General features: G+C 38.6%; 1 protein-coding gene across 9 annotated transcripts in view; it reads right to left on the bottom strand.

Annotated features, from left to right (window-relative positions):
* Positions 1 to 24,157, bottom strand: part of DROSHA (drosha ribonuclease III) — a 138,199-nt gene that overhangs the window by 47,464 nt on the left and 66,578 nt on the right. For 8 of the 9 annotated variants that reach the window (XR_002522468.2, XM_009208206.3, XM_009208204.3 and 5 more), the window contains 6 exons: positions 22,803 to 22,927; positions 21,044 to 21,143; positions 18,799 to 18,906; positions 5,518 to 5,625; positions 3,255 to 3,393; positions 2,507 to 2,567 (listed from right to left, as the gene is read on the bottom strand). Coding sequence is in view for 8 of the 9 variants with exons in the window: in XM_009208206.3 (XP_009206470.1) it covers positions 2,507 to 2,567; positions 3,255 to 3,393; positions 5,518 to 5,625; positions 18,799 to 18,906; positions 21,044 to 21,143; positions 22,803 to 22,927 (641 nt within the window). In the remaining variant the exon portion in view is untranslated. The remainder of the gene's footprint in view (positions 1 to 2,506; positions 2,568 to 3,254; positions 3,394 to 5,517; positions 5,626 to 18,798; positions 18,907 to 21,043; positions 21,144 to 22,802; positions 22,928 to 24,157) is intronic. The other variant, XM_009208203.3, reaches the window with a different exon arrangement.

Genomic DNA, 24,157 nt, shown 5'->3' on the forward strand with positions numbered 1-24,157 from the left:
TAATAAACAGGAGCAACAAGGTTGGAGGTCATAAGACCAATACACCAAAATTAACTGTATTTCCATACACTTTCAACGAACAACCTGAAAATGAAATTAAGAAATCAATTCCAGGCCGGGCACAGTGGCTCACACCTGTAATCCCAGCACTTTGGGAGGCTGAGGCGGGCGGATCACGAGGTCAGGAGATGGAGACCATCCCGGCTAACACGATGAAACCCCATCTCTACTAAAAATACAAAAAAAATAGCCGGGCATGGGGGCGGGCGCCTGTAGTCCCAGCTACTCAGGAGGCTGAGGCAGGAGAATGGCATGAGTCTGGGAGGTGTAGCCTGCAGTGAGCCGAGATCGTACCACTGCACTCCAGGCTGGGCGACAGAGCAAGACTCTATCTCAAAAAAAAAAAAAGACTCCATTTATAACAGCACAAAAAAGAATAACATACTTCAGAATAAATTTTGCAAAAGATGTGCAAAATGTATACTCTGAAAACTATAAAACATTTTGAAAAAATTTTAAAAGACAGATAAATGGAAAGACATCCAAGTTCATGAATCAGAAAACTTAAGATTAAGATGGTAAGCCTGGGCAACATAGCAAAAGCCCTGTCTCTATGTAAAAAAAAAAGAAAAAGAAAAAGAAAAAAAAAGGTTAAGATGGTAATCATCAACCTAAATGCCCTTCAATGATAGACTGCATAAAGAAAATTTGGGGCCAGGCACAGTGACTCAGGTCTGTAATCCCAGCACTTTGGGAGCTCAAGGCAGATGGATAACTTGAGGCCAGGAGTTGGAGACCAGCCTGGCCAACATGGCGAAACCTCGTCTCTACCAAAAATATAAAACTTAGTCAGGCACGCTGGTGCACACCTGTAATCCCAGCTACTCAGGTGACTGAGGTGTGAGAATCGCTTGAACCCAGGAGGCGGACGTTGCAGTGAGCCAAGATCATGCCACTGCACTGCAGCCTGGGCAACAAAATGAGACACTGTCTCAAAAAAAAAAAAGAAAAAAAATGTGGTACTTCTACACCATGGAATACTATGTAGCCATAAAAACAAATGAGATCATATCCTTTGCAGGAACATGGATAGAGCTGGAGGCCATTATCCCTAACAAACGAACACAGGAACAGAAAACCAAATGCCACAGATTACATGGACACATAGAGGAGGACAACACACAATGGGGCCTTTCGGAGGGCGGAGAACGAAAGGAGGCAGAGGATAAGGAAAAATAACTAATAGCTATTAGGCTTAATACCTGGGTGATAAAATAATCTGTATAACAAACCTCCATGACACAAGTTTACCTATGTAACAAACCACACTTTAAATAAACATTTTTTAAAAAGATGGTAATGATTTCCAAATTGATCTATAGAATCAACATAATGCCTATCAAAATCCCTACTGACTTCTTTGCAGAAATTGACAAGCTAATCCAAAAATTTGTGAGGAAATGCCATAAACTCAGGATAGTTAAAACTTCATCAAAAGTTTTGTACTTCAAAGACCATCATCGAGAGAGAAAAGACAACTCACAGAATGAAAAAAATGTTTGCAAATCTGATAAGGAATTTGTATCTGAGAATATATTTAAAAACTATTATAACTCAATAATTTAGAATAACCCAATTAAAAATGGGAAAAGGATTTGAACAGATATTTCTCCGAAGATGAACAAATAGTCAATAAGCACATGAAAAGATGCTCAATTTCATGAGCTCTGAGGGAAATGCAAATCAAAACCACAATGACATAATACTTCATATTTACTAGAATAGAAGGGCTAGAATAAAAAAGACAGACAATAACAAGTGTTGACAAAAATGTAAAGACATTGGATCCCTGCTATATTGCTGCTGGGAATATAAGATGGTGCAGCCACTTGGGAAAACAGTCTGGCAGTTCCTTAAAAGGTTAAACAGAGTTACCATATGACCCAGCAATTCTACTCCTAAGTGTATACCCAAGGGAAATCAAAATATATGTCCAAACAAAATCTGTACATAAATATTCACAGCAGCATTATTCACCAGCCAAAAAGTACAAACAATCTAAATGCCCATTAACTGAAGGACAGATACATAAAATATGGTATGCTCACATCATGGAATATTATTTAGCAATAAAAACAATGAAGTATTGACACATACCATACTATGGCCAAATCCTGAAAACATGCTAGGTAAAAGAAGACAATTGCAAAGAACTGACTTACATGATACCTTTCATATAAAATGTTCAGAAGAGACAAATCCATAGAGGTTGAAAATAAATTGGTGGTTGCCTAGGACTGGGCAGGCTAAGGAACATGGGGAGAGATTACTAATGGGTACCGGGTTTCTCTTTGGGGTAATGTCAATGTTGCAAAATTAGATAATGGACATGGATACACAATTTTGTGAACTTGCTAAAAACCCTGAATTGTATGCTTTAAATGAGTAAATTGTATAGTATGTGAATTACATATCAATCAAGTTGTTTTTTAAAAATCAACTTTACCTTGAGGGAGTTGGGTCATCTTGGCCAAGGCGTGACATAATATTTATCAAGGTGTTAATCCCTATTTAAAATAAAAACAAATACACAAGTAAATACGGATAGAAAAATTATAGGACCATCATATTACAGTAGAAAAAAATTATCTCATGTCAATGTGATTTTAAAAGATTTGGAATCTACCTGTCTAAAAGTGTAATAAACAATTATTTAAAACACTGGATAGGAAAAAGAAATTTTTCTAAAAAACTCATCAACCCTTATTATAGTTCTTGCTCAAAGTAAATATTATAAAAGAGTCCATGCGGTGGCTCTAGGCGCGGTGGCTCATGTCTGTAACCTCAGCACTTTGGGAGGCAGAGGCGGGTAGATCACTTGAGGTCAGGAGTTCAAGACCAGTCTGGCCAATATGGCAAAACCCTGTCTCTAATAAAAATACAAAAAAACTAGCCAAGTATGGTGGCATATGCCTGTAATCCCAGCTATTCAGGAGGCTAAGGCAGGAGAATCGCTTGAACCCAGCAGGCAAAGGTTGCAGTGAGCTGAGATTGTGCCACTGCACTCCAGCCTAGGTGACAGAGTGAGACTCTGTCTCAAAAAAAAAAAAAAAAAAAAAAAAAGAGTCAGTAATCACTAGAATATGAAATGGTGAAAGAGTCACCCAGAGAACCATTCCTAGAAGCGAAATAATTTACAACAGAAAACACAGGCCAAAATAGGATCTTCACATCTTAAAATCATCCAGACATACCTTTCTTCCGCATGTGCATGTGATGAACTTTTCTGTCTCCATATTTGGGCTGCCGAATTCCACAGTTAGACAAAGAATTCCTGGCATGATCAGGATTCATTCCAAAATTTAAATGATGACTTGGATGAGTCATGGCCAGCTAAAATTTCAATAAAATAAGTTCAGTCTTTAAAACAGCATAAACTAGATGCAATGGTTCACACCTGTAATCCTAAGGAGGAAGGACCACTTTAGCCCAAGAGATCAAGACCAGCCTGGCAACACAGTGAGACGCCATCTCTACAAAAAATAAAAAATTAGCCTGGTGTGGTGGCACGTAACTGGAGTCCCAGCTACTCAAGAGGCTGAGGTGGGAGGATCACTTGAGCCCAGGAGGTCGAGGCGGCAGTGAGCTATGATCACACCACTGCACTCTAGCCTGGGTGACAGAGGGAGACCCTGTCTCAAAAAACAAAAACAAAACAAAAACTCAGCATGGGGGCACCATCTTTGTATCATCCTAAATTAAGCAGGAAAGGGAGCTGTCTGTCCATTTGAATTTTAAGCCCTGATCTTTCCATCTTATCTCCCCAAGTATCTGCAAACAGACGACCTACAGAATGGCAGAAAATATTTGCATACTATATATCCAACAAAGGACTAATATCCAGAATCCACAAGGAACTAAAACAAATCAGCCAGAAATAATAATAATAATAATAAAATAATAATCCCATTAAAACGTGGGCAAATGACATGAACAAACATTTTTCAAAAGAAGATATAAAAATGGCCAACCAACATGAAAGAATGTTCAACATCACTAATCATGAGGCAAATGCAAATTAAAACCACAAGGAGATACCACCTACCACTTTGCCCCAGTCAGAGTGGCCATTATTTAAAAACCAAAAAACAGCAGGTGTTGGTGTGATGCAGTGAAAAGGGAAGGCTTATAATACACTGAACTTTATATAAGCTATATGAATTACTATAACCTCTACGAAAAACAGTATGGAGATTTCTCAAGAAACTAAAAGTGGATCTAACACTTGATTCAGTCCTCCCACTACTGTGTATCTACCCAAAGGAAAAGAAGTCATTCTACCAAAAAGATACCTGCACTTCTATGTTTACTGCAGCACAATTACAATTGCAAAGCTATGGAATCAACCTAAGTGTCTATCAACTGATGAGTGGATAAAGAAAACGTGGGATACATATACCATGGAACACTACTCCACAATAAAAATAATGAAATAATGTCTTTTGCAGCAACTCAGTTGGAACTACAGGCCATTATCCTAAGTTAATTAACTCAGAAACAGAAAACCAAATATTGCATCTTCTCTCTCACAAGTAGGAGCTAAGCTATGGGTACCCAGGGTCATACAGAGTGGTATAATGGATACTGGAGACTCAGATGAAGAGTGTTGGGAGGAGGGTGAGGGATGAAAAACTACCTATTGGGTGTATGTACACTATTCAAGTGACAGGTACACTAAAAGCCCAGACTTCACCACTATACAATTCATCCATGTAACCAAAAACCACTTGTACCCCTAAATCTACTGAAAAAAATTTTTAAGTGACCAAAACAAATTTCCAGATCTCTGACGCAAGCCCTGTTCTGGAAACAAACGTAAAAACCCACATCTTTAGGTTGAGCGCAGTGGCTCACACCTGTAATCCCAGCACTTTGGGAGGTCGAGGTGGGCCCGGCGGATCACCTGATGTCAGGAGTTCGAGACCAGCCTGGCCAACAGGGCAAAAGCCCGTCTCTACTAAAAATACAAAAATTAGCTGGGCATGGTGGCGGGCACCTGTAATCCCAGCCACTCAGGAGCCTGAGGCAAAAGAATCGCTTGAACCCGGAAGGCGGAGGTTGCAGTGAGCTGAGACTGCGCCATTGCACTCCACCCTGGGCAACAAGAGCAAAACTCTATACCAGAAAAGAAAAAAAAAAAAAAAAACTACATCTTTCAGAGAAGTTAGAATTCTCAGCACCTGAAAAGGAGAGACATAAAGGAGGAAAAGCGGAAGAAGGTACTCAGATTTGACAAATTTCAGTTTTAGTCAATTTTTTTAGGGATGATCTCAAATAAATGTGAGAGAATGGGCTGGAAAGTAGCAGAGGCAACCAGGGTAGAGCAATGGAGAGAACTATGTTTTTATCAATCCCTGTCACTTCCCAGGATAGAAAACCCAATGTACCACTTGTGACGTGCAAGATGAATTACTCCTATCTTGTTATGACGTGAGTTTACAGGAGAATAATTCTTACCTGTAACAGACAACGATCTTGGAAAGTATATCCTATCAACTTGTCCAAATGCATTAGGCATTGATGGTAGCGGATATGATGGGTCAGAACAGGTAACATCATTGCATGCTAGAAAAAAAAAAAAGTATTCAATATGTTTAACTTTATAAAAACTTATAAAGTCACTTCATTTGTTTTACAACAAGTCAGAACCATTTTCACATTCCAAATTCCATCTCACTAAGTCCTCAAACAGCTTATTGGCTTCATGGCATTCAGAGAATCCTCTGTGAGAGACTGTAGCTGTTGAGAGTATACAGTCTCTAGAATCAGAATGCCTGGGTCCAAATCCTGCTCTGCCACTTATTCACTGTGTGACCTGGGGCAAGTTATCTTACCTCTCTGCTTCAGTTTCCTCATCTGCACAATGAGAATAATAAATATACCTACTTTCAAGGACAGCTAAAAGGATTAAAAGAGGAAATACAAAAATCTTCTTAGAACAAGGTCTGTTAGCCCTCATTCCATTAGGAATAGCCCTGGTTCTATCAGTATTCAGCAGGGTAGCTTTGAGTAAGTCACATGCATTTCTGTGCCTCCTTGTCTACCTTTAATTAAAGGGGAATGGATTAGGATTCATTCATTTTGAAACTTTTTTAGGCTCAAGATATTTTTGAGAATCCAAGAAAAATGATTCTTTCCCCAGAAAAATGTGCTTGTGCACAAACATGCAAAAGTTGTACACAATTTTAATGGGTTCAAAAACCCCCTGAAGCCCATGATTATCCTTTAAGAGCTTCTCAACCAGATATGCCACCCTAGGTTTAACATTTAATGATCTAACATTCTGAAGACAATTTTTAGAAAGACACCAGTACAGTTAAGGTACCCAAGGACACAGAATTTAAATTTTTCCTTCAATCTCTTTTCATTTGGCTATAAATTCCTTATTGGGAGATAATTTCATGGAAGGCATATCTTTTTCTTTTCCTTAATACTGTTCCCAAGAACACAAAAGAATGTAGGGAGTCATTCTTATTCATCAGAACCTGGAGGATGGACCCAGCCCACAGAATGACTGACATATGCTTTATATTATTTCAGTCTTTGAAGTATTTTAAGCTAGCATTGTTTAAAAGTACATGAAAATGGATTTGCTTCAAACTATAGAAATTAGTTATGTTATTAACTTATAAAGAAAGATTCATTCTACCAAATAGGATCTCTAATCAACAAAAAATCTTTCTTGCCAGTTCAATTCAGTAAGTATATAATTGAGCACCTCCACGTGCAAGGCCTTACAATATGTGTGGGAGACAGAAAAGGTGAAGACATTGTTTTTGCCATTAAAGCTAGAAATATGCCATTAGAATTTTAATTATCAGCACTTTAACCACTTTGTTTTTATAAGTGCTGTATTGATAAACACAACAATATGGAAACAACATGCACAATCAAAGTATAATAGCTTTCCAGCCATTTAAACTGCAGGAAGCTCAAGAGTTGATGCTAAAAACTCAAGGTGGATAGGACATGGGTTAGGACATGAAGACTACTCAGTGCAACTGCCTTTTCTAAAGCATGAACTCAACCTGGTGAATTGTATACTTTCTTAATATTTCCTATGAGACATGAATCGCTGCCTGTCAGGAAAATAAAACCCTCTTTAGAGTCTGCTGATTATTTAAAAATTACCTTTTTTTTTTTTTTTTTTTTGAGACAGGGTCTCACTCTGTCACCCAGGCTAGAGTGCAGTGACACAATCATAACTCACTGCAGCCTCGACCTTCCAGGCTCAAGAGATCCTCCCACCTCAGCCACCAAGCCCCAGCAACTGGGACTACAGGTGTGCAACACCACACTCTGCTGATTTCTGTGTTTTTTGTAGAAATGAGGTTTCGCCATGTTGCCCAGGTTGGTCTTAAACTGCTAGGCTCAAGGTATCGGCCTGCCTCAGCCTCCCAAAGTGCTAAGATTACACAGGCATGAGCCAGTGCACCGGGCCCGAAAATTACTATTAACTTTAAGCCCAAATCTGTATCTTTGGAAGTTTTACCCCTTTAACCCGAGTTCTACCCAGAAACAAAATGCATTTAATGGCAGGCTTTCCACATCTTGTTTTAGCTAACCTACACCTTACTACCTTACTTCCTTTAACTTTTTCTCATGTAAAACAGCTTTGAATCCCTTAACCACTTTCTCTAAATCTGCTCCAAACAAAGCCTGTTTCTCCTTCCAAATAAACCTTTTGTGAGTACCATGGAAGGGTATAGATGACCCATCTCCATCTTGAATCCCAGACATCAAGTCTCAGTGTTACCTACAAGACTTTAAATTTCTAGCTCAGTTTTTAAAAGTATCAGTCTTCGCAATATTAAAATACAATCATCTTTATGTCTGGCATCTTTATGTCTGCCAACCGCTTTAATTAAAAAAAAAAAAAAAAAGAAACTCAAATTCTCCCACAAAAATAGAGCAACTAGACTAGCAAAATGAAAGACCAATGAACATTATCTACATAAAAACTAAATGACAAGGTACCCCCTTGAGTCCCTAACTAAGAGTGGATGAGGAGAAAGAGCTACGTCTCAGCGTCTGTGTGAGAGAAGAGACAGGCCCTGATAATGGAAGAAACTCAAAATTAACAACACATGTTCACCGGAAATAACCCAAACTGGAGAGAGCTCTGCCGAATCTAATTCATTAAGTGAACATGGGAGGACAGTCTAACTGTGCTGAAGACACCTGAGACCTACAAACACTGAAAACAAAAAAACAAAAGGTGAAGCTCCCTACAAGTAAAAGCCCCACAATGAGGAGAAAGTGCTGGGAGTGCAAGCCACATTTCGCTAGAGAGGGATAATGAAAGGCAAAAGAGAGAAGGTCCAGACAAAAGCAGAGGAGAGAAGCGGAGGGGGCAGATCTTAGTGTGAAGCCATATTATTTCTTTTATCACTGCAAAAACAACAGGAGGAGGAGCTCCAGAACCATGAAAAACTATCCTGGCTTATACCCCCTTTCTAAAAGTACAGGAAAATATTTCATTTAGTTTACTTAATTTTTAAGTTTCTTAAAGAGCAACAGAAAAGAATCATGATCAAATCCCATTCAAAGATGTTTCTAAGAAGAGGAGTAGAATAACATCCTTGCTGATAATAAAAACATTCCAGAGGCTGGATGCGGTGGGTCACGCCTGTAATCCCAGCACTTTGGGAGGCCGAGGTGGGTGGATCACGAAGTCAAGAGATCGAGATCATCCTGGCTAACACGGTGAGACTCCGTCTCTATTAAAAATACAAAAAATTATCTTGTTGGCGGGCGCCTGTAGTCCCAGCGACTCGGGAGGCTGAGACAGGAGAATGGCATAAACCCGGGGGGAGGAGCTTGCAGTGCGCCGAAATCGCAAGACTCTGTCTTAAAAAAAAAAAAAAGAAAAAAGAAAAAATTCCAGAGAAACATACCAATAACCTTCTAAGCAAAGAAATAAAACCATAGGAGGATTAACACAAATTACAAATAAATATTACATAAATTCGGAAATGAGATTAGAGGAAAGGAAGATTTGAAAAGAAGTGACAAAACTCAGGAAAAAGAAACATAAAAGGAGATAACCACTTCAAGACTAAACAAGAAGGAACACAAAATCAGATTAACCCAATGAATAGTGCTTTTGAAAAATAGAAACGAAGAATTCAAGAGAAAATGATGGATCCAGAAGAGAAGCAAAAAAGATATGACACATATATCTTATAAGAAGATATAAGATGCAAGAAGTAATTACTACTTCTTGAATGAAGAATTCAAGAGAACATGATAGATCCAGAAGAGAAGCAAAGAAAATATAAGATGCATATAAGTGGAGTACTTTAAAAATGAAAATAAAAGAAAATAATGAAATGTGTAATACAAGAAAAAGAAAACTTTCCTGAGATAAAAGACAACTTGAAAGTATATACTGAAAGTATATACAGCATACCTGAAAAAATTAACTGAAAAGAGCTGAGACATATTCTAGTAAACTATTGGTTTCTAAAGAAAAAGAAAAAATCCTTTCGGCACTCAGACAAAAGGACCAACTCACTTAAACTCATATTGTTATCACACTTTTTTTTTTTTTTTGAGATGGGTTCTCACTCTGTTACCCAGTTTGGAGTACAGTGGCATGATCTCGGCTCACTGCAACCTCCACCTCCCAGGCTCAAGTGATCCTCCCACCTCAGCCTCCCAAGTAGCTGAGACCACAGGTGTGCACCACCACACCCAGCTAATTTTTTGTAGAGCCAGGGTTTCGCCATGTTGCCCAGGCTGGTCTCAAACTCCTGAGCTCAGGTGATGCACTTGCCTTGGCCTCCCAAAGTGCTGGGATTACAGTCGTGAGTACCTATACCTGACCATATTGTTACCACACTTTTGACAGCTATGTTTCATGCCAGAAAACAATGAGAATGTATTTAAAATATTAAAGAAAGAAAATGTGATCCACAGATTTTATATCCAGCCAAACTGACCGTTAAAATAAAGACCACAGTCAAACTGTGAGGAACATGCAGAAACTCAAGGACCACTGTTTCTATAAGGCCTTCTTGAGGAATGGTTTAGAAAATGAGCTTCAGACAAATGAGAAAGGGGAGGTGGGAGATTGACAATGACATATGATCTGATGATTACTTGGAAATATATTTTTATTGGTAGATAATCACAAAGGAGTCAATATAAGAAATAATTAAACATTCTAATACTGATTAGTACAACCATCAGAAAACAAGGGAGAATAAGAAATATATAAAGAGTAGGATGAGTTTGCTGCCTGCCTTATTAACTTGCAACAAAAGGATATCACTTCAAATTAGATGCCAGGTGAGAGAGAGGATTATGGGAAGAAGCAGAGAGAAGCTACTTTTACTAAAAGACAACAAGATACACACACACACATACACATACACACAGAAAGAAAGAGAGGTAAGGGAGAAATGTAATTATACTATAAAGCTGTCAGTATAAAGGTAACCATTAGAATAAAAATACAAGTCTTCCTGAATACAAAGGATATAAAAAGGAAAAAAACAAAGCCAATATAATGGATTTCATAGTACCCACTAACATAAAACAGTTTTACAGACAGAAAGCCGAACATATCAATAAGCTCTACACATTGCTATGGAGTGACCTCCCAGACACATGGTTTGTTGTTATTGTTGTTGTTGTTACTGTTGTTTTGTTTTGTTTTTTAGAGATGGGGTTTCACTCTGTCACCCATGCTGGAGTACAGTGGTACAATCATAGCTCACTGCAGCCCCAAACTCCTGGGCTCAAGTGATCCTTCCACATCAGCCTCCTGAGTGGCTAGGACAACAGGTGTGCACCACCACACCTGGCTAAGTTTGCAATCCTCCTGCACTGGAGGAAGCACTGGAATTTATGGTCTGAGCCATCACACCTGGTCCAGATACATTGTTAATTGAACAAAATCTCAGTAGAGAAAAGTGTGTTTAAGATATCACCATTCATACAAGAAAGAGGAAAACAAACAAAAATACATATATATTTGCTTATATAAAAATAAAAAATTAAGCCTTTTTTTTTTTTGATGGAGTCTCACTCTGTTTCCCAGGCTGGAGTGCAGTGGCGTGATCTTGCCCCATTGCAACCTCTGTCTCCTGGGTTCAAGCTATTTTCCTGCCTCAGTCTCCCAGGTAACTGGGACCATAGGCACACACTACCACTCCTGGCTAATTTTTTGTATTTTCAGTAGAGATAGGGTTTCACCATGTTGGCCAAGCTGGTCTCGAACTCCTGACCTCAGGTGATCTGCCTGCCTCCGCCTACCAAAATGCTGGGATTACAGGAGTGAGCCACCGCATGTGCAGCCAGATCAAGTCATTTCTTTTTTTTTTTTGAGACGGAGCCTTGGTCTGTCGCCCAGGCTGGAGTGCAGTGGCACCATCTCGGCTCACTGCAACTTCTGCCTCCCAGGTTCACACCATTCTCCTGCCTCAGCCTCCCGAGTAGCTGGGACTACAGGCTCCCGCCACCACACCCGGCTAATTTTTTTTTTTTTTGTATTTTTAGTAGAGACAGGGTTTCACCGTGTTAGCCAGGATGGTCTCTATCTCCTGACCTCATGATCCACCCGCCTCGGCCTCCCAAAGTGTTGGGATTACAGGCGTGAGCCACCGTGCCCGGCCACAAGCCATTTTTAAAAGACAGTTACCTATCGGGGGTGGGTGGCAAGAAAACGATACAAGGAACAAAGATAGCAGTTAGACTTAAAAAAAAAAAATACACTTGACTTTGTAAATCTGACTGCAGAGTCATGCGAACATTTTACATAATTATAAAACAATCTTTAATTTTTAAAAGGAATCTAGGCCAGGCACTGTGGCTCATGACTGTAATTGCAGCACTTTGGGAGGCTGAGGCGAGAGGATCACTTGAACCTAGGAGTTTGAGACCAGCCTGGGCAACAAAGCAAGACCCCGTCTCTACAAAAAATAGAAAAATTAGCCAGGCATGTTGGCACACAGCTGTGGTCCCAGCTACTAGGGAGGCTGAGGTGGGAGGATGTGTTGAGCCTAGAAGTTCAAGGCTGTAGTGAGCCATGATTGCAGTGCCACTGTACTCCAGCCTAGGTGACACAGCAAGACCCTGACTCAATCAATTGGTCAGTCAGTCAATGGAACCCTTAAAATCAAAAGTAAAATGAAACAAATGAATTCTGTGTATCCAGTTTGTGGCATAACCACGAGATACAGAAAACTGAGTATAAATCTCCAGTGAGATACAGCTACAGATAATCAAAGACAAAAAAGAACAGTCAGTCCCCAACTTACAATGGTTAAGACTTAAAAATTTTTGACTTTACAATGACATGTAAGCAATATTAATTCAGTATTCTCCTCGACTTATGATAGGCTATGTCCCAATAAACCAATCATAAACTGAAAATTCAACTTATGATATTTTCAACTTACTCCAGGTTTACTGGGATGTAACCCCATTGTAAGTCAAAGACCATCTGTCCTCCCAAACAAACAAGCAACTATTTTGCATCACCATATTGGTGGTGGTGCTGTTAAATTGTTAATCTGGGACTACTAGTTGTGCTTTATGGAATAAATCAAACGAGTAATTTTTGGTGCTGTCCCACAGGATCTGTATCTCAGGGTAATCAAATAGTTGATGAGGAAAAGATCCTTTTTTAAAAGTATTTTAAGTAATAAATGAAGAAAGACAGAATTAGAATATCATTTTGGCAGACCTTAATTAATTACTGGGTCTAAGTAAACGATCCATCGATGACTGATAATGTCACATACAAATAAAGAGAGTCCTCACCACTACCTGTGAAAATATCTTGCAAAAAAACTGAACTTAAATTTGGTCAGTGCTATTCAACAGAGCACTCTACGATGATGGAAATATCCTATTATCTGTGCTGTTGTAATGGGCAGTAGCCACATATGTCTACTGAGCACTCAAAGTGTGGTGAGAGTAACTGAGAGGCAGAATTTTTAATTTCATTTAATTTATTTAAATTTAAATAGCCACATGCAACCAATGGTACTGGACAGTGCAGTTTTAGATCCAACTACCAATTTATAGGAAACACAAGGGGCAGAAGTACCTGGTAAATGACACCAGAAAGTTGCAATCAGCAAAACTCAGACTACACTGTAGGAACTCTATAGGACACATAACCCAATTTCTTCAGCAACAGATGTTTGCAAGGGAAAAAAAGGAGAAATGGAATGAGAACCTACAGATTAAAGAGACTTAAACAACATCAACTAATCACAATGTATAGATCTCACGTGGACCCAAATTTAAACGGACTAAAATAAATTTAATAGATGAGAAAAATGTAAACATTGACTAGGTATTTGATGATATTACAGAAATGCTTTTGATAACAGTCAAAGCTAAGTGATAGTTTACGGAGTTCATTATACTTTTCTCTTTCATCTTGTATGTTTTAAATTACTCCTAATAAAATATAATACTAGCCAGACAAGGTGGCATGCACCTGTAGTTCCCGCTATAGGAGGTTGAAGCAGGAGGACTGCTTAAGCCCAGGAGTCCAAGGCAACAAGGCCAGAGTGCGCTACTATTGCACCTGTGAATAGCCACTGCATTCCAGCCGGGGCAACACAGCAAGACTCCCATCTCTTAAAAAAAAAAAATTCTCTATCAGGTCAGTTAGTCTTTAAACAAATCTTTCCTTTCTTCATAAGCAGCACTATGCTCCAATTAAAAAATCAAGTATCTCATACAGACTAAAAATCAAAATTCCTTTGTTAACAATAACTATGAAGCCATTGCCCTCAAACACTCCGTCTTCCCTCTGCTACAAGATCTAATTTAGAAAATACATCCTTCAACTTGCTGTCCAAAGTCTGTGAATCCCTAGAGATGTTACTTTTCACTGTTGAGTCATTCCTTGACAAATCATTGAGCAAGAGAATCAGATAGTTTGATAATGCATGGCAGCCTTCCATCCCATTCCAGATGGCCACTCTAGGAAAACAGCACATTCATTAATTAGTCCAAATACAGCTCTCTGTCCACTCAATACAAATACCAACCACCACGACTCAGCTTTCCTCAAAGGCCAACAGTTCTCCAGGCACCTGTGCTTCCTTTCTTTTCCTTAAGAAGTTACAGTGTCCCCGCATTTGGCATGAGTCTCCTCCTGGTGATGTGACTGTGATGGTGTAAATTCTTTGCTCCTTTTTTCATGTCTTCCCAGTTAGTTTACTGATTTCCATGGACCACCTTCTCAGTATAGCACAGGGTCCAGGCGTCTCCCTCTACAGAACATACCAATTTAACCTCAGTGTGTGAAACCCTTTTCTTAAAAAATGCAGGTCCTATTGCAGCATGTTGCTTTTCTTCCTCTTCTGAGTCATTATGCTGAATTTTTTAGACTCAGATTCAGGTTTTGATTCCTTTTTCTTCCACATTACCCAGAATTCACTCTAACAAGCAGCAACACAGAAAAAATTATTCAATGATTTATCTACAAACATAGTGACAGGTCCATATTCGGTTCACATTTAATTACAAGTTATAGCACCTACTCCTAGGTTTTCAATCCTCTTAACACTGGCTGGGGCACCAGATAGAATTTTCTAATCTCCTAACAATCCTTGGTAACTTCTCTGGTTGGGGAAATGTACTTCCAGAGGGAGATGCTGGTACTGAGGTCACTCCATCTCAGATTTATCGCAATGGTTTCCACCTCCTGCAGCCACCAGATAGCATCTCAAGGCTTTTACTAGCAACCTACTAGCAATTATTACTAAAAAACAGTAGGTTCTATATCAATGAACTACTGAATACAGAGAAAAACTACCAAGGATTTTAGATAAATCCTTTCTTCTAAAAATTAAGTATGAGCCTATCTGTTCAAAGACTTTGAATAATCATAAAATTATTCAAAGTATTCGATATATAAATTCACTTAACTGCTATTTCCCAGTCAATTAGATTTTTATTCTTTATTACCAAAAATACTAAATGTTTTTATTTTGGAGGTGTTAAACTGCATTATGATATGCCACCAGCTTATGTGAGGAAAACACACCAAAAGAAAACATTTATTCTAATATAAGAAATTAAATATCATTGTAAGCCACAGCCAATTCCACTTGTAAAAAAACAACAAAAACACTCTTGGTCCCTTTCTCAAAAAATCACAGCTTTTATTAAACATCATCAAAATCTTTACATTAAGAAAAAAGGCCAAATAAACAATAAAAAATGTTAACATATATGACTTGTGACTAGACAAACCTGCACTGGACTAAACATTTATTAAGGATGCAAAAAGACCCTATCCTAAAAATATGACTAAAATGGCTTCTAAAATATATTCAGATGTTTGGTCATTAATGCTACATGATAAAACATTTTGTCTGATTTCTTTACAAGAAAACTAGGGGGAATGGCTTTGCTGCCTTCATTGTTCACTGAAGGAATTTCAAGGTTAAAAAAATTCAAACAAAATGTATGGCAAACATCAATAATTTAAGGGCAACTGTTCAGAACCTTTGTGTGATGCATGTAAAATACCTGAGAATTTTAAAACATAAAAATTCCAGGAAGAGCTAACATATCATCTGTGGCAAAAACTCTTAGTTAAAATGTACCCAGAGGTTCTCTACTTGTCAAAGGTTTTCTGTAAGATGTATCAGTAGAAAGGAAGACTTTCTGACCGTTAATATGCAATAGGACCGACTAAGAGAAAGCTCAGTGAGAAGAGTCAAGGGAGTTTCAAATTACTAGCACTGAAGGCTTCACCATGGAGCCCATGGCTTGCAGAGTCAGTGCTTTATTAATTCCCATATTCATAAAAAGAGTTACCACTTCAAAACAATTACAGAACAAGGAAAGGTGTAAATAAATGTAATGAAAATATTCATTGCAAAAATACTTATTTTGAGCCAAAAGTCAATTACACTAGTTTACTTTTGGTATCTTCCCCTAAACCTTACTGTAGGGTTTTTTTGTTTGTTTGTTTGTTGGTATTTAAAGTTTGAACTAGGTTGCTCCCGTGTCATGAATGAGTTGATGAACACCTCCAAATTTCCATATGTTGATGTTTTAAGCCCAATGCAGGTAACAATTTACTTTCTCAACCCCAAGAATATTCACTGATGGTGAAATAATATTTAATATGTCAAAATAAACAGATACTTCAACTGTTAATCTCACCTTGAGAGCTACAGAATGCCTTCAGGATAATTTGATTTTGGTGTGTAAGGAAATATTTCACCAAAGCACAAGGTTTTTTGGTTTTAATAGTTCACTCTCAGCCCCCATGTTGCCACTGTGTAAGATTTCTTTCTCTTCCACTTCTATGGACTTCTCAGGTAGCCTGCTGGCTCATTTTCATTTATTTATATGCAGACATATTTCTTTTCAAACCATAAAGCAATTCCTTCTGTATTCAGTATATGAACTTAGAGGCAACAATTCACATTTTTTTAATCAAGTCATTTACATATGAGGGTAATTTTATCAAAATCTGAAAAAGACTTCCATTCAGAGGACCAGAGAATGGAAGCATGGCTTCTAAACAGATGGCAGTTCTCTCTGGAAGAGTGAGAGTTCTACAGAGGGAGGAATGATTATTAGATCATAAAGCATTCACCTTCGCAGGGGTTTAATCAGGATCCCTTTTCTTCCACCAGTTAGGCAAGGAAACTGACTGAGTCCTTTTACCTACCAACCTCGAAACAGAATATAGCATATCACACAGCAAGAGACAAGATCACTTACTCCTCCAGCTGCTTCTCATCTAGCTGAGGGTAGAGGAAGACATTTGTGATATAGCTGAAGAATACAAAACTGTACTGCAACAGATAATTCAGCATTCTTGTTTGCTTTACAAAAAGAAAAAAAAAAGGCTCAAAGCTTCAGAAAAAGAAAAAGATACTGTATTCAGTGGCCTTAGGGACTGCTACAGGAGGTGGGGGAGAAATCAAGTAAAACAGGATACACTCTCCACTCCCATCTCCCACTAGTCAATCAGGCAGTTACTCTTTATCTTTTTACAAATAATGGCTCTAAAAGGGTTTTGTATGAAAAAAATTACTTTGAAGTTAACCAAAAACACAAGTTCAAAACTACTAACTAGAAGGTCTGGAAGGTACCGTCTAGTTCTTAATGCTCAACAATTTTATGATCTCTTAGATAATCAACTCTGATTTATCACTGAGATCATCAAATGTGGAGCAAACTGTCTAGGATTCTGCTCACTGTTCTGATGATGTCTACCTTAGGATGACATTATGTTGGTTTTGGGGAAACACTGACAAATAGAAAAACCGGGTGATACAGCTTCAAACGGCCCTGAGAGAGAATCAATGGAAGTAAAATATTCATCTAAAAGTACTGACAGTCATAAGATATTTGTCAATTGGTAAAATAACTGTGGACCTGATGAAAACAGCTGGTTACCACTGTAGATGATTACCCTGAAAATATCTGGCAATATTACACCAATAGCAGTTCATCTTAATGCAAAAATAGTTAGCTTTGGGCCGGGCGCGGTGGCTCAAGCCTGTAATTCCAGCACTTTGGGAGGCCGAGACGGGCGGATCACGAGGTCAGGAGATCGAGACCATCCTGGCTAACACGGTGAAACCCCGTCTCTACTAAAAAATACAAAAAACTAGCCGGGCGAGGTGGCGGGCGCCTGTAGTCCCAGCTACTCGGGAGGCTGAGGCAGGAGAATGGCGGGAACCCAGGAGGCGGAGCTTGCAGTGAGCTGAGATCCGGCCACAGCACTCCAGCCTGGGCGACAGAGCAAGACTCCGTCTCAAAAAAAAAAAAAAAAAAAAAATTGTTAGCTTTGGATATCGCTTAGTAAATTGTGTAGCAATACTTTTAAATTCTGCTAGTCAATATAATAATTAAATGCCAAACTGATTTTTTAAAAAATTCATTATGATGAAATGAACACTAAGAGGAAGCTAAGAGGAAGCTGCTTGAATTTACTGTAACACATGCTACCATTGAAACAAATAAATGGAAGCCTGGAAGTATTCTTCCAAAAGGATGAACACAGCAAACTGCATTACCTGACCGTAGCCTGTGTACTCATTTCCTTTACTGTAATTCTCATGGACTTCATCCAATATCAATTGTGACAAAAGAATCAAGTGAAAAAACAGAATGTGCTGGTTTGGGGGATCTTTAATCACATATAAATTCCACCCATAGGAAAAACAAAAATGCTTATTAGTCAGTCAGTTACATATAGCAGAAATGTTATTCTATTGAGTTCACCCAAAGAAAATATATTATCATTTGGTTCAAATATGAAGTATACACTGATTCTGTTCATTAATGCCTTCATTTCTCTGCAATATAAATTGCAACATAAATTTGAGTCATCGGTCTAGAAAACATACACTTCAGGAGTCTGCTTGTAGGGCTGCTGGATTATCTCTTTTGTACAAGCACCTATACATGTGCTGCAAATAGGCAGATGCATGAGCAGATGCATGAGAAGGACAGACTTACCTTCATCGAAAGAGAAGAGACTGAACTGAACACTACTAAGTAAGCTTCTCCCCGCCCCAATACCTACAAGCACAACATACACACACATACCAGTGTCAAAACAGACAATGAAAACAAAATCCAAATAATAGAAAACAATTTATAGTTGGTATTCCATTTAGCCTCAAGGTAGTATTTTCTACAGAACATTCTCAATTAAGAAACCCTCAGTACCAGATTTGTGTTAAAGGAAGAAAAGTATGGGCATAACTGTGTCCTCAGAAGTGTCCCCACCTGACAGACATCAGAACGGATGCCAGTTTTCCAGAATCCTTGGCTACTTAGCTCCACTGTTACTTCTCGTCTCATTGTGTTCTTCTGCCGTATTTTTTGGAGTGCTTCCTAGAAAAAAATTCATTATGAGTAACACAACTGCTATATAGCAATAGTAAGCCAAACATCAAGCATTAGAAAATAAGTTGGATTCATTTACTACTACCCTTACATTCAGATACTCAAACCTCTTCATACAAAATTACAGTATTTTCTTTAAAATGGAGGCTAGAATGCTCAGAGCTTGGGGTATAACGCAGCCCAGCCTTTCTTGGCAACTAGATAAGAAAAAATCTAAACCAAATCTACCATTCTGGTATTTTTGAAAAAAATATGCCCTTTCATTGATAAAGGAAGCAAAATGTGGTTTGGGATTTGAAATCAGCATGTAAAATTTTTATCATGCCTCATGTTAAGTATTTACATCTAAGAAAGACAATCAGTAAATTCTTTTTTTTTGAGACAAAGTCTGGCTTTCTCGCCCAGGCTGGAGTGCAGTGGCGCGATCTCAGCTCACTACAACCTCCACCTCCCAGGTTCACGCCATTCTCCTGCCTCAGCCTCCCGAGTAGCTGGGACTACAGGCGCCCGGCACCACGCCCAGCTAATTTTTTGTATTTTTAGTAGAGATGGGGTTTCACCGTGTTCGCCAGGATGGTCTCGATCTCCTGACCTCGTGATCTGCCCACCTCGGCCTCCCAAAGTGCTGGGATTACAGGCATGAGCCACCGCGCCCGGCCACACAATCAGCAAATTAACCTGAAACCCACATAATTCTAACAGTTGCCTTCTAACTTGCAAATCCCTTATAAAAACCCTTGCTGTAAGGGCATATTTTATACAAAAAAAGACTACGATCCAAAATGTCACCTGTGAGACATGATCAGGAACTAACTCTTCCCTTTCACGGTCCTTCGAATAATTGTAAAAATAATTGTATATTTGTATGCATGTAATTGAATCAAAATCTCATAGGAATTCATAACAATAGGAACCACCCCCTACCCTCACTATTGATTAAGTTCCTTTTACAGGTCACATACCACAAGAGGCCCATTAAACGGCGTATTTCGTGGAACTACCTTTTTTGTTGAGTGCAGCAACGGAGGAACATTTTAGTCAGCCTCTCAACCTTAGTTCCCTCCTTTATAAACAGGCTGACTGGCTTAAATCACAGTAAGTGACAAAGCCAGAATTCAAACACTTTTTCCACCTTCAAAGCTTTGCTCTTACACAACCCCAGCAGAATAAAACTTCTGAGACAAAAATCTATGTTGATACTGAAACCATTTTTTCTTGTAATTAAAACTAAAACATAAGTTATCCTGGATTACAGGGATACTACTACCCATTAGTAAGGAAATATGGAATTTGGGATATGAAACCTTACAAAATAAGTTTACCATGCTAAACTGGCAGACCAATGGAAGACAATCTTTTCCAACTTTAAGACCAAGAAATCTGAGTAAGGCCCAATGTTGTATAATGTGCAACCAAATTAAAGATAAAAGGCTGATTCATCAAATTTAAGCTTTAATATCTATAAAAGATATGTTTGATTCCCAATGGTAATAATCCATTAAGAAACTGGCATTTTAGGAGCTGATATAGATAGGATGTTTTGGCACCTCCAAATTTCACATTGAAATATGATACCCAATGTGAGAGATGGGACCTGGTGGGAGGTTTTTGCATCATGGGTGGATCCCTCATGAATAGCTTGGTGCCTTCCCCATGGTAATGAGTTATGTGAGATCTGCTTGTTAAAGAGAGTCTGGGACTTCCCTCCTCCCTCTCTTGCTCCCTCTTCTGTCATATGATGTGCCTGCTCCCCATCCACCTTCTACCATGACTAAAAGCATCCTGAGGACAACCCAGAAGCCAAGCAGATGCTGGTGCCACACTTCTTGTACAGCCTGCAGAAACGTGCACCAAATAAACCTCTTTTCTTTATAAATTACCGAGTCTCAGGTATTCCTTTAGAGGAATGCAGAACAGACTAATACAGGGATAAAAAGGCTCCCTTAAATACTAAAAGATTTCTTTAAATCAATTGGTATAATAATGTGGGGAGAAGGGTAAAGCATGATTTTTTTTTAAACATATTTTTCCATCTTGTACCAGAAGTACAGAGTGATACAACAATCGTGAAATACACCTGAACCACATCATCATTAATCACCTAGGAATGGAGTTTGATACAGACCTCCCTCTGTGCCAGCTTCTGTTTATCAGTTTGTTTGACTTTGGGACTATTTGCTAGGAGGTGGCGAAGTTTCACATAACTCTTCCACAGTTTTTGGTACCTAAGGAAAAGGACAGGCAAACATCTCAGGTAAACAGAAGGTAAATCTAAAGTGCAACAAACTCAGTTATTTTAAGAGGCCTCTTCAAATCATACATTACATTCTTTTGATTATTCTTAATGGCAGAAAGCTGTCATTCTAAGGAAGGTTATGACTTTGAGGTTGAGAGTCGGGATGGACAAAAGTCAACTGGAACCTGGTGATTAAGTTGATTATTGCTTATTTTGGTTGGAAATGAGGTGTGACTATATGAACGAATCTCTGGAAAGAATTCCAAAGGCACAAAAACACCTCAACCAATGGAATCATCCTGTTTCTCACTGTTACCTCTTGAAAATAACAGATTTTATTTAAATATATACTTTCTGATATTTATTGACAGACCCCTTCTTTAATAGGGAGCCTGTCAGTTGCTGAACTACTTATACCAAATATAAGAGTTGAAGAGTATTAGAATAGAGAACTCCATTTGTGCCAAAACCCAAGCTACATAGCTATATCCATTTTTCTACTGGAGAGGGTAAAAGACTAATGGTGTATACCAATTTGTATTTACCATGACAATATAAGCATATTTGTTGTAGCCAAATAAGTTATAACCTAGACCGGTGTAAAGGATACTGTCAAAGCGTCCTGGAAATGAAGCGAATATGCAGTCCTTTATCAATTCACAGTCCTGCCATCTGAGAGTCCATGAGAGCCTCATCACATTCTACTAACATTTTTCTAACAAGAAGGGATTTTCCAAAGATTTTCTGTCGTATTAAAACTGCTCCTTTCTTGGCCTTAGCTGGGCCTCTCCTTTTTTGAAAACTTTTTTTTTTTTTTTTTTTTTAAAGAATGGAGGAAAGAAAGAAGTACTTACACAGTGCCTGGTTCACTGCTTCATATTTTTATCCAAAGGGGGAAAAAAAAGAACAAAACCCTTTAGCCTCTTCTAATATATGTCAGCCAGAACTGTATTTATGAATTGAAAATCTCCCATGCCCTTTTCTCCCACTATGAATCCTTTTTTAAAAAAAAAAATTAAGTCAGGAAGCTGTTTGTGTATTTAGCAAGGTAGGAAATCCAAACAGTCCCAAAGAATCTAATGGTAATATCTCCATTCCCACACATCCTGAATCTTCTCCCAGACAACACTAACATGCCAGTTGGAAAAATCAAAATGTGGAAAGTTACATCAATTCTTAGAGTCAGAAGTCACGGCTCCTACTTCCAACACAACCTTGACTTTGCATGTGATCTTGAACTCTTAAGATGCCCCCAAAAAGAGAACTCTGCATAAATTCGGCAGTGCTAGGAACCAATATGTGCTACTTTCCTCTAGAGGGCACTGAAAAAATAAAAAATAATTATTATTATTATAAGGATGAATAAGGAAAAAGTTCCTTAAAGTTTAAAAACATACAAGGACTTATGTTGATCAAGTTTGCCAAAAATATTCTGTTGAATAATAGTTTCTTGCACTCAAATATGTAGAGAAAATAATTCTTCAGGAGCTACCACAATTGTTTCATTTGGGTAATCTAAACTGGAAGCATGGCTCATTTCAGGTCTTAATTTTTGAAAAGGAAACATCCACTACAGGGTATTTCTCTGCTAATTCAGCTGTTAGTAGAAGGTGAAATTGGCTAAGACAAACACTGAGAAATATCTTACTGTGGGTCTCCTGCATAACTCAACTGTGCAGGGCGTATCCCAAAGTGGACGATAATCGGAAAAGTAATCACATCAGGGTTGAACTGTTCACGATCCAGTTGATCGATACGGACAGAGCTTGGTTTCTAGAGAGAAAAATCAAAGCCATTTATTCCCATAAGAAGTCTTTATGTATTGACTTTAACCTAAGTAGGGAAGGAATAAATTGGACTTTTTTCTAGGAAAGCCTTGTCCCCAAAGGGAAAGGTCATTTAAAACCCTTTAATTACAGCAGCTCTACTATCTAAAAACTATAATGTCATCCCTGTAAATGAGCCTATGCCATTTGGCATAATGAACAATGATTTTGTCCTTTTTTGCAGTCCACATAGAAACCTTTAAAAATTAAACTTTTAAAAGGACACCTAGTCAGATATAACTTTTCCTTAACCTCTCCGAAGGCACAGGGGAAGGATTCCACATCACAGGCAGAGCCTGTTCTGCTTTCATTTCACATTTCAGGATTGCCTCTATTTAAGTTTTTCCCCCCACTTTTTCTCAGTGGATCTTATGTATTCCTTTAATTCTACATCTTTAAGTTAGATAGTACAGTGGTGCAAAGGCCAAATAGTTAAGCTTCTCTTATTATGTCCATGTAGGACATTTGTGTATTTTAACAGAGAGCCTCATATTTTTTTCTTCATGTCTAATAAAGGAAGAAGTGAATGGCTCATTCCTTCTGGATCATTTGTGAAATGGCTTTCATCTTGAAAGCTTAAATTTATGAAAAGATGGTAAAATCACAGAGAACAGGTTTCAGCAACCTCCTTATAATCATCTCTCAGGACAGTCTCAATTAGAGACTCAATTTTTACTAGCACACCGTAGAGGCTGTGGCTCAGTTGCTTTGGAGGCTGAGGCTGTAAAACTGATTCACACAGAGGCCAATAATCTTCATTCTGTCCCACAACAATGCCCAACAACTAGAGTCTGGGTGGCTGCCTGGTTTCTCTGGGACAGAGGAATTTCAATGCTAAAATCAGGAAATCTCTCAGCAACTGGGACAAGCTGGTCACTCTACCTGCAACTGTGACACCAGCCAGCCATCTGACAAATATTCAACGAGGTGTCAAAGGGGATAAACTTGGGTGAATTCATCCACATTACTTAAAACACTCAAACCTTTGGGAGGCCAAGGCAGGTGGATCATGAGGTCAGGAGTTCAAGACCAGCCTGGCCAACACAGTGAAACCCTGTCTCTACTAAAAATACAAAAATTAGTCGGGCATAGTGGCGCACACCTGTAGTCCCAGCTACTCAGGAGGCTGAGGCAGGAGAAGCACTTGAACCCAGGAGGCAGAGGTTGAGGTTGTGGT

This window comes from Papio anubis, chromosome 5 (genome assembly GCF_008728515.1).
Source record: "Papio anubis isolate 15944 chromosome 5, Panubis1.0, whole genome shotgun sequence".
Taxonomy (NCBI): Eukaryota; Metazoa; Chordata; class Mammalia; order Primates; family Cercopithecidae; genus Papio; species Papio anubis.